This window comes from Nannobrachium achirus (assembly GCF_963921795.1).
Source record: "Nannobrachium achirus genome assembly, chromosome: 2".
NCBI classification, from domain to species: domain Eukaryota; kingdom Metazoa; phylum Chordata; class Actinopteri; order Myctophiformes; family Myctophidae; genus Nannobrachium; species Nannobrachium achirus.
In genome coordinates this window covers 11913753-11929218 of record NC_137811.1, presented here as the reverse complement: position 1 = coordinate 11929218, position 15466 = coordinate 11913753, and the positions used below count along the sequence as shown (strand labels likewise).

At 45.2% G+C, this 15466-nt stretch overlaps 2 protein-coding genes across 2 annotated transcripts in view; one reads left to right on the top strand and one right to left on the bottom strand.

The window, feature by feature from the left end:
* calb1 (calbindin 1) overlaps window positions 1-9892 on the top strand; it is a gene marked incomplete at both ends in the record, with an annotated part of 73889 nt that extends 63997 nt beyond the window's left edge. Inside the window, 2 exons of the mRNA XM_080737433.1 lie at window positions 8916-9003; window positions 9795-9892. Coding sequence (XP_080593559.1) covers window positions 8916-9003; window positions 9795-9892 — 186 coding nt within the window. The remainder of the gene's footprint in view (window positions 1-8915; window positions 9004-9794) is intronic.
* LOC308294653 (DNA repair protein RAD50-like) lies at window positions 2700-6641 on the bottom strand (the record flags this gene model as incomplete). The annotated part of the gene is made up of 1 exon (XM_080737420.1): window positions 2700-6641. One exon carries the CDS (start codon window positions 6639-6641, stop codon window positions 2700-2702), a length of 3942 nt encoding a protein of 1313 aa, XP_080593546.1.
* Window positions 9893-15466: the final 5574 nt, after the last annotated feature.

Sequence of the window (15466 nt, the reverse complement as noted above, 5' to 3'; positions counted from 1 at the left end):
GCATTTTATGTGAGCTGCAGTGTAGGGGGTCCTCCACTGGGGGCGCCACCACTTTTGGATCCGTTCTGGAGCACCAGGAGTCGGTGGTCCCTGGGAATTCCCCGTGAGCAGCCCCCAACGGGACCCCCAGATGTAAAAAATGACCAAATGTGCTAAACTGACCAAATGTCAGTTTAGCACATTTGGTCATTTTTTACATCTGGGGGTCCCCCAGGGACCTGGGGGTCCCTGGAGCTCCGGGGGTCCTTGGAGGTTGTAGTTTGGCAGGTAAGGAGTGCGTGTGCAAAATTTGGCATGGATCGGGGCAACGGTTGCGGAGATATGAGCAGGGCAAGAGTGTGACGTGTGAGGTGTGACAGACTGACTGACTGACTGACTGACTGACTGACTGACTGACTGACTGACTGACGCAACCAGTAAGACTCCCTAATCGGGAGATAAGCGACCGTTGGTCGCTTATCTCCACAAATAGGCCAAAAGTTTGTTTTACCAATTATTACACTCTATGTGAACATTTACATCAACAAATCCCAAGTACTATGCAGAACGACCCATTTCAAGTTTTTAATGTACAACAATATTTAGAAAATAGGTCTACAAGCTGACAGTCCTCGTCCCTTATATTCCCATAGGTTATATGGAGATCTCAGTGTTTGTCAGTCCTTGTTCATTTATGCCCATATATGGACATCTCTATATCTACTGTAACAGTCCTTGTCCCTTTATGCCCATATATGGAGATCTCTTAACTGTAAGTCCTTGTCCCTTTTATGCCCATATATGGATATTCCTGATGTCATCAGTATATGAACATATATGGGCTTTCTGATATGCCCATATATGGAGATCTCTTAACTGTAAGCCCTTGTCCCTTTTATGCCCATATATGGATATACCTGATGTCATCCGTATATGCCCATATATGGGCTTTCTAATATGCCCATATATGGAGATCTCTGTATCTCCATATATGGGTATAAAAGGATACTTCAGGTCTGACATCAGGTTTGTTTATATTGGGTTGCTAGGTTTGACATCACAAACTCTATGGGCCATCTGACCTAGAAATCTATATTTGGGCATAGATGACTCATCGTGACCTCATCACACGTCGACCGCACGTGTGACGTGCGGTCGACCGCACGTGTGACCGACGGACGGCCGGTGGAGGTTTTCATACTAAACTGCGACCTTACGGTCGCAATAAAAGGCCTGTATTAAAAGGCATACTTAGTCTTGTAATTTACGATGCAACTTGTGAACCCGTTGTATGGGTAGCCATTGTACACGTCTGTCTGTCTGTGTTCCTTTTATGCCCATATATGGAGGTATCTGTCTCTTTGTCCCTTTTATGCCCATACTTCATATGGAGTTCCGTGTCAGCCATGCCAAAATACAGAGTCAAGGCCAGCCTATGACATCATATCGATGACATCATGGCGCTCCATACATAGGTGTTGCTTGTTATCGATAAATTCTGGACAACCGCCGACCCTGCCTGACCTCCCACTCTGCGCGTGGAATTGTTTAGATTCTCTGACCATTTCTGCCATTCTTTAGAAAATAATGTTTCTCAGTTTTTTGGTCTGAGAAATATTTTGAAATAATAATTACAACCTTTTTGTTAAAGAAATGGGACCAAACCCCATTCTCTACTCTCACACTGCAGTTATTTGGCTCTGTGGGGTGGAGCTGACTGCTCTATCCACCTCTACAGGGACGAGCAGAGAATCTAAAAGGACCTTTTGGTGATAATATCAAAAATAGCAGACCTCCAAGCTCACAACGACGTCGCAACGCGTCATGAGCTTAGAGGTCGGCTATTTTCGGTGCTTGATACCACACTAAACTAAACATTATCAAGTCAGTACTGGAGATGTGGCTTAACAGCATGGATTTCTACACAGAGGGCAATTCTTTCAACATAAGATGCTGCGTTCATCTTCAGGAGAGTTTGGACAAGGCAATTAATTCTCTTGAATGCTGCCTTCACGTATGGCATGGAAAGGGAGCATTTGCATTTATTTCACCATAGTAAAAACAGCATTCATGGTCTGGAGAGGGTTTTACAGACGGATAAAAGGGCAGCGGCTCAAGCCTCCTTTAATGTCTATGTGTGCACGTGCCTGCACCTCTACTCCCTCTCCTCTCTCCACCTTCCTCTCTTTCCTACTGTGGTGCCATGTCTGTAAGTGACTTTGGGCTTGTTTTCCTTTAGGGTCACTTGTAAAGATTTGTAGTTGCGGGTTGCACTTTTTGTTGTTTACAAAGTGCATAGTTGCTTAATTTTGGGCTTGCTTCCTAGCTTGTTTAAACCAGTGATTCTCAAAAATGTTCATGTCGAGGACCCCCCAGATTGTTATGTATTTGTCCGGCAGCAATGATTATCATTATGCACATTGTATGGTAGACTGTTGTCAGATCTTATAGCTCATAGACTGGCTAGTCATTTGGAAGTTTGACTGGCTATTACTTGACGTCTGGGTGGTTGGTTGACTGGTTTGATCTCTGTCACACTCCGGAAAGAGCCGATCAACAAGCCCACAATGCGGCGCGACATGTTGATCCGCCTCCAGATCTGAAAAATAGACTATTCACCAAATAGAAGCACCACTTTCCACAGATCCAGTGGACAAGGCTACGTCACGCGGGAAAGATGCATTTTGCCAGGGGCTTCTGTCCAGACAACGGCGTTGGCCTCAGTGAAGATACGACGACAGGGATGTGATGCTACACTTGTTGATCTCAGAGTTGTGCTCCCGGTTCTTGCGGATGCGGTAGAAGTGCTCCACGTAGCTGGACCTGCCCAGCAGCTCCACGAAGTCCTCGTTGTGGGTGATGACGAGCAGCTGGAAGTTGCGCTGGCAGGAGCGGCTCTTGATGATCTCGATGAGGGCGCTGGCCAGCGACTCGATGTTCTCGCGGTCCAGGTTCGTCGTGGGCTCGTCCAGCGCCAGGATCCCACAGTTCAGACAGAAGGTCTCCGCCAGGGCCAGGCGGATGATCAGGGACGCCAGCACTTTCTGCCCGGCGCTGCAGCGCCCCCTCATGTCCGAAGCCGTGTCCTCCCTCACCATCACCACCCTGTAGTGGTACACCCTCCGCCTCACCTCGGCGGACGCGTTCTCGTCCACGTCGGACCTGATCTCCACGTACTCGATGTCTTGACCCCTGTAGATGCTGCGCCACAGGTCCCTGATGGTCTTGTTGATCTCGTCCATCTTTGTGCTGTGGAATTTCATGATGCTTTGGTCGAGGGCTTTGTAGTAGAGGTCCAAGTCCTTGCCGGCCAGCTCCGTAGTTCTCATGACGATCATCTTGTCCCTGTAGAGTTCATCGGCTTTGTCGTATTGCTCTTCTCGCAGCTCCCTCTTGTAGCGGAGCATCTCGTCTTCAAAGCCGTGCTGGCGACCCAGTGCCATGCTGCGGTTCCTTTTCAGGTCCTCGATTTTGCGGTCCACTTCACGACGCTCTTTTTGGATTTGCATGGCTTCCATGTTGCCCATGTCCTTCATCAGTGCCTGAAGCTTAACCATCACCAGCTTCAGCTCTTCCACGCGCTTCCTCAGGGTCATGTTGTCCTGCAGCCAGCGCTCTTGGATCTTCTGAGTATCAATGTCCTGACGCAGGTTTCCCATTTCCTTGTTGATCCGTTCTCTCTGTTTCTCAGCCCCGTGGAGATGCGTGTTTGTTTCCTGAAGCTCACGCACCTTTTGTTCTTTATACCGCTCCTTGCCTTCTTCAAAGTACTTGGCAACATCTCTTTCCAGAACCACGATGGTCCTCAGTTTGTCTTTGATGGCGTTGATCTTCTCCTGTCCTTCCTCGTGCTTCCTTCTCCTGTGCTCCACCAGCTCCTGTTTCTCCTGCTGCAGCCTCTCCAGAGCGGCAGACATGGGCGACAGCTGCTCCCTCGCCTCCCTGATCTCCCTGGTGATGGTCTGGATCTCGGCGGTGAACTCCATGCTCTGTTCCTGCAGCTGCTGCATTTTCTGCTGGTCGTTGCCGAGCTGGAGCCTCTGCGCCTGCGCCTCGTTTGCGAAGCTCTTCAACGCCTGGATCTGTTCCTGCTGGTCCTGGATCAGCTTACGCTTCAGCTCTATATTATTTGAGGCGCTGTCCAGTCTGCGCTGGGTCTCTTGTTTCTCCTGGCTGACTTGTTGGATGGTTCTGCCAAGGTCCACTCCCTGCAGCGTGGCCGCCTGCTGAGCCATCTTTCTCTCCATCTCCTTCAGATCCATCAAGTATCTGTCCATGAGAGAGATGTCCTGCAGACACGCCGTGGCTGTCTCCTTCTCGGACGCCAGGGTGGTCAGCAGGCTCTCCTGCTCCTCCCCTTCTCCCTTCAGCCTCGCGATGTCTCTGCTGACGGCCTGCAGGCGGTTCCTCAGCTCGGGCAACTCCCTGTCCTGCAGCGCAACTATGCACTGCCTGACAGGCTTGAGAGCCATCATGTCGTCTCTCTTCTTCGCCTTCCTCCTCAGCTCCTGCTCGGCGTTCTTCAGCTTGTCGGGCACCAGCCTCAGCTTGGACCGTGCGTCGTTGACGACGTCCTGCAGCTCCGACTCAGACTGGAAGGTCCGTTGACACACGGGGCAACAGGGCTCCCTGTCCTCCCTGTCCTCCGTCAGCTGGCTGATGAACTGGGTGTAGACTGCGGTGGTGCCCGCCAACATGACCCTTTCCTTGGAGGTCCTCTCCAGCTCCTCCTGCAGTTTCCCCAGGTCACGGTCCAGATCTTGACTGCCGCACGCGATGAAGAACCTCTCTTGATCACTGGTTAACCGCTGCTCCTTGCTGCGCAGCTCGCTGGAGAGGTGGCTCTTGTTCTGTTCGCTGGTCGCCAGCTCTGTGTTGAGTCTGGCCAGCGTGTCCCTGGAACTGTGTATCTCTTTTGACTTGCCGTGGATCCAGTCCTCCAGCTCGTTCTTGTCGGGGAAGTGACCCAGGAGGGACACCAGGTCGTCGCCGTGGCGAGACTTGATTTTACGCACCTGCTCCTCCTTCTCTGTCTTGTCTCTCTTCAGCATGTCCATCTGTGTGCGCGCGGTGGTGTGAGTGTTGAGCATCTCCATCTCTTGGTCCAGCTGCCGCTGTGTGCGGTCCAGCTCTGCTCTCTCTCTCTGGAGATCCACCACCTCAGCCTTCAGCCCTTCCACGTTGGAGCCCTGCAGCGCGCTCTGCAAGTCCCGCTCTGCCTTGTCCAGCTTGTCGTCCAGCTTGTGCAGCCTGCTGGAGGAGCCCTCTAGTCTCTGGAGCTCTGCCTTAAGGTTCCTCAGCTCCTGCTGTTTCCTCGCCTGCAGATCTCTCTTCAGCTCCGCCGTTCTCTCCAGGCCTGTCTTCTTGTCTCTCATCTCATCGACCGACTGCTGCTTCTGCTGCTCTTTCTCCTGTACTTCCAACACAACCTGCTTGGCTGTCTCCATCTCTTGCTCCAGTCTGTCAGTCACGTGTTGATGGAAGTTCTGCAGCTGCTGCTCCGTGAACGGGGTCTGGTCATAGCCCTCCAATTCCAGAGAGGACGACAGTGAGCGCACCTGAGAGTCACGACTCTTGATGTTCTGGGCTTGGCGGTCAGCCTCCAACTGTAGACGACCTTGTTCTACCAGGAGGTCAGACTTGACTCTGTTGAGTCTCTGACATTCCCGGTTGACTCTCTCCAGCTCCTTCTCGCTATCCGTCAGCTTCTTCTCCTTCTCCCTCACCGTCCTCTGGTGGTTCTGATACATGTCCTGCAGCTGGTCGTCTGAACCCTCGAACACCTGTTCCATGGTCTGCTCCAGCTCTGTGTTGTCTTGCTCCATCTGTTTCTTCCTGCTCTCTAGAGCCTTGATGTCGTTGTCCAACGTCATGACCTTGCCCAGGCTCCGGTTGATATCGTCCATTTGCCTCTCCAGTGGTTCTATCTGGCTGTCTATCTGATGGACGCGGTCTCTGGACACGGCCAGTTCCATCTCCTTGGAGGACAGGATGTCTCTGATCTGCTGGGCTTTCTCCTTGTTCTGTTTCAGGTAGCGCAACTCAATCTGGCACTCTTTGACCGCCTGGGCCTGTTTGAGGCGCAGCTGACGCATCGCGTCTAATGCCTTGGTGTACTTGGTGGCGGCGAAGATTGCGTCAAACTTTCCTTTGAGGGCTTTGCTCTCGCCGAGCGGCCAGTTGGACTCCTCTTGGTGGCAGAAGATGACGTTGTTGAGCACCGGCTTGGACACACCTAGTGCATAGATCATCTCCTGCTCCGCACACTTGGACGACAGGTTGACCTTCTTGCCGTCCTTCACCCTGGTGAGGATGCACTCGTGGGTTTGGAACTGGAGGCTCTTGACCTTCTGCGTGCAGGACATGGAGCGCTGGATGGCCACCTTCTCGCCTTTCACGTCCGTGAACACCAGCCTGATCTGGGCGCGCACGTCCGTCTCATGGGCGTCCTTTGGGTCGTGGACGAAAGCGCCTCCTTTGGATCCGGGGGGAAGGTCGCCCGCCGTGGCATACTTCAGGCACTCGATGATGGTCGTTTTCCCGGCTCCGTTGGGGCCGACCAGCACGGTGAGAGGGCTGAAGAAGGTGATGACCTGTTTGTCTTTGTCCTCGACCCCGAAACTCCTCACCCCCAGGATACTCATTTTGTCGATCTTTGACATGTTTGCCTGTCACCTTATATGAAACGCGTCGTTGACGACTACCTCCGAAACATGTGCATGAAAACTGAGCCCGTTCACAGTGCTGGGTGGTTGACTGGTTTGATGTCTCTCTGGTTGGTAGAATTGTTGGTTGGTTCGCTGGCTGGTGGCCCTGTCTCTCCCTCACAGTCCAATTCAGGTTAACGCAGACTGTAAAGAAACAGACTTACTGGTCAGTTTTGATAGTTGATTTAACACTCCACATTTTGCTGACATCATGCTGACATCACATTGTGTCGTGCAGTGTTCAGCAGTGGCAGAATAAGTACTCTCATTGTTGTTTACTAAGTACAAGTATCAATACTGCAATGTAGAAATGCTATGTTATGTAAATAGAAATCTGGAATAAAACATTTACTTGAGTATAAGTACAAAAATATCGGCATCAACATGTAATTAAAGTACCAAAGGTAGAAAATACTCATTATGCATAATGTCTAATTTCACAAGTTTTCAAATGTAAAACATATATACAAATCTTTTTGAAAATAGAAGATCTACATCTGCTATTTTCAAAGGGACAGAATTTGAAATAGGGCCGAGGTGGTTCATTTATGTTTTGTAATAATATTAAAAATCTACAAAGTATATAGTAACTAACGTTTTCAAATAATTGCGGTGGAATAAAAGTATATATGTGTGAGATGTAGATGATCCGGTTGAAACTTCCACCAAATGTGGAGTCTTATGTCATACTGTAGATATGTCGCAGGTGACTGACATCACATGCTGACCACATGAAGAGGAATGCAAATATGTTTGTCACAATATAACAGATGAGTTTTTTTTTTCCTCAATGAGGATGTAAACAAAGAAGTTGATGTTGGATTCTAAAGTTAGGGTCTGTAGAAAAAAGTTTGTTTTGACAAAAAAAGAAAAAAAATCTGGGAAAAATAATCTGAGATAAATGCAGTACAGGCTGCGTTATCAGTGATGTCAGAAACTTGGGCACTGTTTCACCCTGCCCATATATGGTGTTCCGGGTCTATAGGCCAGTATAGTATGTGACATCTGAGTACTGTGAGGTTGTAGATCGGTTATTTTCTGTCACGACCAGTGACCACACATGCTATGGGGATGACTCGTCTGTAGTAAAAAGTACTAAAAATACATATCTACTCACCAAAACAAAGACAGTTTTAAGATGTTGAAAAGATACCTTCACTTGGAGTCCCCCACCTCACGTCTAAAATTAACCTTATGGTCAGAAAAGAAAACATTACTTATAAATAAATAAAAAATAAATATAGGGGGATAATATAAGTGTTGATTTTACAGAAATAAGACCTTATTGGAGTTGTTATTGTTCTGCAACATTTATGTTGATAGCAGGATAAAAAAAGTTTTTTCCGCACTTGAAAATAATATTTTTTATGGTTTCTTTTTTAACATAAAAAAAATTTCAGTTTCCCAGTTGCATTCTGGGATTTGTAGTCCTGGGATCACTGACGAGGGAGAGCACCCGCTATCGTAAAACCACTTAAAACCAAAAGATAGAGTGGCAGCCGATATTCTGATTGGTTTCATACGTGTGACAATGTTGTTGTTGTTGTTGTGTTGATTCACTGTGTCACTGTGTTGCGTTGTGGTGTCATGTGGTGTAAGTCACAGATGCTTGCCTCCTCAACACCTCAGCACAAACTGCAGGAGACACATTCAACAGATGGCTGTCTACTCACACGAGCAGGGACGTGCAGAGAATGTTAGAGAGGCAGGGGCTGACATTTCTAAAAGGGCCTTTTGCTGCAAACATCGAAGATCACAACGCGTCACAGCGCGTTGTCGGCTATTTTCGATGCTACTAATTTCTTGATTTCAACATAAGATGCTGCATTAAGTTCAGAAAGAGTTTGGATTGATTGATTGAGTATTTTATTAGACAAAAATGGAGAACAGTACAAGTAGTAAATACAATAAAAAAAAAATAGTACAGTTAAACACCCTGCCTAAAAGGAGCATCCCAAATAATTTTATTTTATTTTTTTCACGTTGGAAGTCCTCCTCACTGTAACATAAATAGGCTATAATTGTATATTTTTACGATCAAATCTGACCAGCACAAAATACTGGCAGCTGTAAAACCAGAGATATGGGTCGCACCAATATACTGGTTCACTGTTAACCCTGCGTGTGTGTGTGTGTGTGTGTGTGCGCGTGCGTGCGTGTGTGTGTGTGTGTGTGTGTGTGTGTGTGTGTGTGTGTGTGTGTGTGTGTGTGTGTGTGCATGTGTTTCAGGATGAGAACGGCTACATGGATGAAAATGAGCTGGAAAATCTACTCAAAGACCTCTGTGAGAAAAACAAAAACAAGAAGGTCAGTGTGCGTGTGTGTGTGTGTCTGTGTGTGTGTGCGTGCGTGTGTGCGTGCGTGCGTGCGTGCGTGCGTGCGTGCGTGCGTGCGTGCGTGCGTGCGTGCATGCATGCGTGCGTGCGTGCCTCATCACAAAGTTTCCGCCCGACAACAACGATATGCTGTAATATAATATAATCAGTGGTGTAAGGTAACTAAGTACATTTACTTAAACTTAAGTACTGTTTTGAGGTACTTTTACTTTACTGGAGTATTTCCAATTTTCAATACTTTTACTTCTACTCCACTACATCTCAGAGGCAAATATTGTACTTTTACTCCACTACATTTATTTGGAAACTTTAGTTACTAGTTACTTTGCAGATATAAATGATGATATTATAAATCACACATTAAATCACTTTAGCCCTATTCTATGCCTAGGCTGTTTGAAAATAGCCGATCTACAAGCTCACAACGCGTCGCTCACACCGCGTAGTGTCGCGGCGCGTTGTGAGCTTGTAGATCTGCTATTTTCAAACATTTTGCACTTTTACTTTTGGCACTTTAAGTACATTTTGATGCCGACACTTTAGCGCTTTTACTCAGGTACATTTTGAATTCCGGATCTTTACTTGTAAGAGAGCATTTCTATTTTGCAGTATTGCTACTTTTTAAAATAAGTGAGTAGCCACTGAATATAATATGTGTGTGTGTGTGTGTGTGTGCGTGTGCGTGTGCGTGTGCGCGTGCGTGTGCATGTGCATGTGCGTGCGTGCGCGTGTGTGTGTGTGTGTGCGTGTGTGTCCTAGGAGCTGGAAGTAGCTAAGATACCGGTGTACAAGACGGCCATCATGGCTCTATCAGACGGAGGTAAACTCTACAGGACAGAGCTGGCCCTGGTGCTGTGTGCCGACGACTGATGACAGATGACAGGCCATCATCCACGTGTCCCCTACTCCCCCCTCCCCCCACACCTCGTACTGTGTGTAAAGTAGCTATCAACTCCAACCCAAGAGCCTATAGGATATTAGTCCGGGCATTTCGGGCAGCATGTTGATGGAGTCGTGCACTTTATGATAGAAGCGTGACATTTGGCACACAGTTAGAACATGCCATATGGGAACATCTTTGGCTATAGGGCCATCGCAGATTTGTCTTGGGAAACTTGTGGGAGCCAATCAAAGTTGGGCTCTCATAGACTTTACTATACAGTACAATAATACAAAAAATAAATATGCTTTAAGCACCGTGTGAGGGGTCAAACTAGGGTTTTTTCATGATTCTGAATCCAATGCAAGCATTTGTTTTGCACTAAAAACATTCATTGGGCTAAAAACGGCCTCCATAAAACTATGGTTTGGTGATGAGTCGTCACTTTTCACAGTTTTGTGGGGACCGTGTTTCGGAAAGGAATGTTTTTTGTGCAAAGCAAATGCATTGGATTCAGAATCCCGAAAAAACCCTAGTTTGACCCCTCACATGATACTAGCATATTTATTTTTTGTATTATTTTACTGTATAGTAAAGCCTATGAGAGCCCAACTTTGATTGGCTCCCACAAGTTTCCCAAGACAAATCTGCGATGGCCCTATAGCCAAACATTTTCCATATGGAATGTTCTAACTGTGCCAAATTTCATGCTTCTATCATAAAGTGCACGATTTGTGCACGAAACGCTCGGACTATATATTAGAGTTTAGTTTTTTTACTTTACCTTTCTTTTTAGACCGATTTGCCAGCAGCAACGTGTGCGTGCGTGTTTGCGTGTGTGTGTGTGTGTGTGTGTGTGTGTGTGTGTGTGTGTGTGCGTGTGTAGGTAGGAGTAAATTGTTGGAGACATTTCTGTCTCGCAAAGTCAAATGGCAGCAACTGCGGACGGCTCTCGCTTGGTCCAAAAGTATCGTTGTTCCAAAAAGCCCACGTTATGCTTAGTTGTGTGTTGTGTCGTGCACTGAAAAAAAGCTGATCTATGCGCTATGCACAGATGTGCCATTTGAGAATCGAACTTCACATGTACTGCTATTGAACTGTACTGCTATAAGTCAGTAACATGGAGGGCATTTGCCAAGGTGTTGATATGTAAATGCTATCCAGGTTCTGTTGGTAAAATCACGCTCTTTCGAACGACCAGCATTTCGACAACGGAGCGTCGGGAGGGTTAGCGACTCACCCCACGGAGGTTAGGGTTAGGGTAAGGGGTGGGTGTCGAAAAGATGACACGTAGAAACAGCGAAACGCCCCTGATTCTGTTTTTCTACTTAAAAGAAGTGTCGAGGAGTGACACTTTTTTCAGTAACAGAAGAGAAGAATTAGCGAGGATAAACATTTAAAAGAACCTGGGGAAAGCATGCACTTATAGAAAAACAGGAAACCCGAAGAGTTGGAATGCCACATCATGTATGTATGCATGTGGGACACCTGAGCTTTTGAGATACAGTAACCTCGCAATGTGAGCTTGCAAGATACAGGCATTTTGAGAGACACACCGTGTGAGATACTGGCGCACAACTAAGCATACATCAGGCTTAAAGGGATATAATATGGCCGAGTGGAGTGCATGGGGTAATGGTTTCTAATCGATTGGGGATCTAAAGGCGAGTGCAGCACGGTCGCCCCAGTTGAAAAGGCATCATTTGTGTTGTTCACTGACGCTTCCTTGTGACTTGGGCTGGGCAATATATCAATATTGAATCAACGTTATATTGAAATTGTGATATGAAACTAGATATCGTCTTGGATTTTCAATATTGTGTTGTGGTGGTATGGCATATTGTGTTGTCTTGTCCTGCTTTTACAGGATGCATTGCAGTAAAGTGACTGAACTTGCCTTGACAGTTCTAGCTTTCGATTATTAGTTTTTCTTGTACTTTCCCCACTTTGTTATTATATAGGCATTACTGATTATGTACAATGATTATTTATCAAAAATCTCATTGTGTAGATGTGATCCCTAATAATCATCCCCACAATATTGTCACAAAATTGATATTACGGTACTTGTTGAAGATATTGTGATATTTGATTTTGTCCATATTGCCCAGCCCTACAGGCGGCTAAAATCCTACTGTAGTGTTAATTTATCCATTTGTAACTCAAATATAGCCAAATGGTTTCATTTGTTAAAGCTGCAATGCCTAGCAATCTTGCCCTACTTGGGATTCAAACCTCGTGTCCCCCACGTGAACGCCAAACAGGGACGTATCTTTGATTTCTTTAAAGATTAGTTGTTTTTTTGGGGCTTTTTATGCCTTTATTTGATAGGATAGTAGACTGACAGGAAATGGGGAGAGAGATGGGGAATGACATGTGGCAAAGGTCGTCCGGATCGGGAATCAAATCGGCTAGTATGTGGTACCCGCCTGGACCACAAGGCCAGCGGGCGCCCGGACGTATCTTTGATTTCAAAGGTTTGTGCCGGACATGTCCCCCCTTTCCCCCACCGCCAAATGCGTACCTGGTGCCAAATTATGAGGATTTAACAGTGTAAATTAGCCTTAAATGTTTGACTAGGATTCACGGTATAAAGGACACCCACAATTATATGTATTTGGCTGTGGAACCCCATCTGCCATCTCAAAATATTTAGTTCCAGGGACCCCCCAAAAGCAAAGACTTTTGGTAAAAACGTTCACTTTAAAATATGAACATATTCAAATATTTTCACAAATGTCCATGATTTCTTTTTCTAAACAAAATAAAAATAAATAGAACTACAAGCTCACATCACATATAAAATTGTGGTTAAAGTGTCTAAAATCTATAGCCTAATGACAAAGACCCCATATCTCTGAGAGTATACAAATGGGACAATCTCTGAGTTACTGACCTGTAAGAGTCCATTTTGGACCAATTTAAGTAACATAGAGGGTCCCTGGTCCACACTTTGAGAATCACTGCATTAGGCCACATACCCCATTTGACATTGACATTCTTTTATCTCGGGAATACCGATTATCTACACTGTGAAATATTCTTTAACCCATTTAGGCCTAGAATTATTGAATGCTTTAACCAGTGAAAAATAGCAGATATACAAGCTTGTAGATCTGCTATTTTTGAAAAAGTCGTGAAAATGTGTGCACATCTTTGAATATGTATTCTTAAAGCGAACGTTTGTAACTCAAATTTTGCTTCTGGGTGTTCCCTGGAACTAGATATTTTCACAACTTCTTAAACATTTCTTTTCTAATGGAATTAATTTTGTTTCTTCATGAAATTTCTGAACAAAAGCATTGCATTTGTTTTTAATTTGTGATAAAAATAAAATATTTTTTTTGAAAATCGTTTGAAATAATAATAATACAAATAATACGAAGGGACCCATAAAAATGTGTCCGCGACCCACAAATGGGTCCCGACTCCCGACTCACTCTTTGGGAACCAGTGGTCTAAATGGCTCAATGGAATAGTATGGAGACCACGTCCAACCACTGGAGACATACTAGTCTTAATGTACACAGCGCTTTCTTGGTACTCATAAGTCGCTAGTAAATTGTATTTAAATACAATATCACACTGTTTCCCAATTTTTATGGGTCACGGCTCGAGTCAAAAGTACAAATTACCAAGTACAATTAATGTCAGTGAATATCAGTTAATGTATCTGAAGTTTGTTTTTAAATAGTTAAAATGGCAGAACACATAGTGAAGATCAGCAATTCTTTTTTACCACATTTGAAATAGGACTGAAGTGGTGAGTTAATTGTCCCTTCATAGACATGTAGTGGAGGCAATGTATAATATTTCTATTTGAAATATAGCTGAGTGAAAGTCTTATAGTTACTAGTGTACGCCACTGCATAAGGGTTGGTTGAAATACCTCTTTATTCACGCACACAAACATGGATTGTTTATTCACGCACACAAATATGGATTGTTTATTCACGCACAAACATATGGATTGCAGCTTTAATTTAACTCCATTTGGTTCCTAACTATCGATCATTTAACTGGGGACCCCCTGGAAACCGTCAAAGACACATGGGGGTTCCCCAAACCTCATATTGAGAACCAGTGCCCGCCCACAGTCGTGACCTTTTGAAAAATCAAAAGGACACAGTTGCTGCCTTTCCCATTTGCGGGCCAGTCAAGTCTCCTTTTATGACCTGTCCCGTTTCTATACCGTTTGTAAATGTACAGATTTTGTAACGATTAGACTGACGACCACCAATGAACAGCCCTCAAAACCTATTAGACACGCCCACCACTGTCCCGAGAAGACCAGGACTTGTCATTGGTCGATTGGTTCCGCCGTCTAATACAACCCAATCCCAATGCTGTTTGCTGTCTAGTTGGCAGTGCTGGGTCCGTTAATCTTGAGGTGTCCTTGAAGAGGAGGGTCTAGAAAGACAGCCGTCCCACACGCCACCGAAGCAATAAGACATTCGGTAACGCTTCCTATGAAACCCATATCTAATAATAGGCCAGTGTTTCTCAAACGTTCAAATTTCAAGGTCTCCCCTTAACTCTGACCGTGTACAAATGGAACCAAATGGACTGGTTCCATTTGTACAGACTTGTATCGGTCCATTTAGACCCCCTAAAGGAACCCACAGAGTCCCTGGTATCCACTTTGAGAAACACTGTAATATGCCATAATAAGTATAGCAGCCATTTTGGATAGAAGTTGGGTCTCTTCTCACTTCCTTCACAGGTGTTACCAATAATACTAATCAAGGCTCTGCTCCATTCTGGTCAAACAGAGTCAGGGTGCTGATATTGTTCATGTTGGCTCACTGGAAACACTCTGCTACACGATGGGTCTCAAAGTGTGGTCCAGGGACCCTCATGGTTCCTTGGGGGTTCCAAATGACCCCTTGAAAAGGTGTGCAACTCTGAGAGTGTACAAATGGAACCAAAATGGTCCCGTAAGGGTCCATTTGTACACTCTCAGAGTTATGGGGGTCCTTGAAATAAAAGGTTTAAGAGCCACTGTGCTATGTGAAAAGGTACAGAGCCTTTGTTAGTATCATTGGTTATTTAGTGGTTCCACAAATAGAAACCCCATTCATTTCTCCCACAGAGAGTTCAGAAAATGCCATTCAGTTGTCTGTGTCAAACATGTTATGACTTATACGGTCAAGTACACTTACAGTATAGCGAGTAATTAGAAGCTATAACACTGCATAATTACATTTATTACTCATAATGCTTCATAACAATAATCAAAACAGTATAAAGAATTGTATAAGTACTTATTATAAGGTAATGATTAGGCTATAGGGTTACTTATGAATCATAATAATAATATTTCTGGACACTCGCAGACTTTATTTTGGCCAGGATAATAGTGTATTATACTTTTCATAGTCGTAATACCTTAAACATAAATGTATAATGCTTTATAATCACTATAATGCATTATAATGTGATAAGTCACAAAGTCATTGAACATTCATGAGTTATCAAGTAGCCCATTACGATAGTTGACCTGATAAGCAATTATAACATGCTTTATGCTATGGTATTTTTTTCATAAAGCATTATAAATGTTT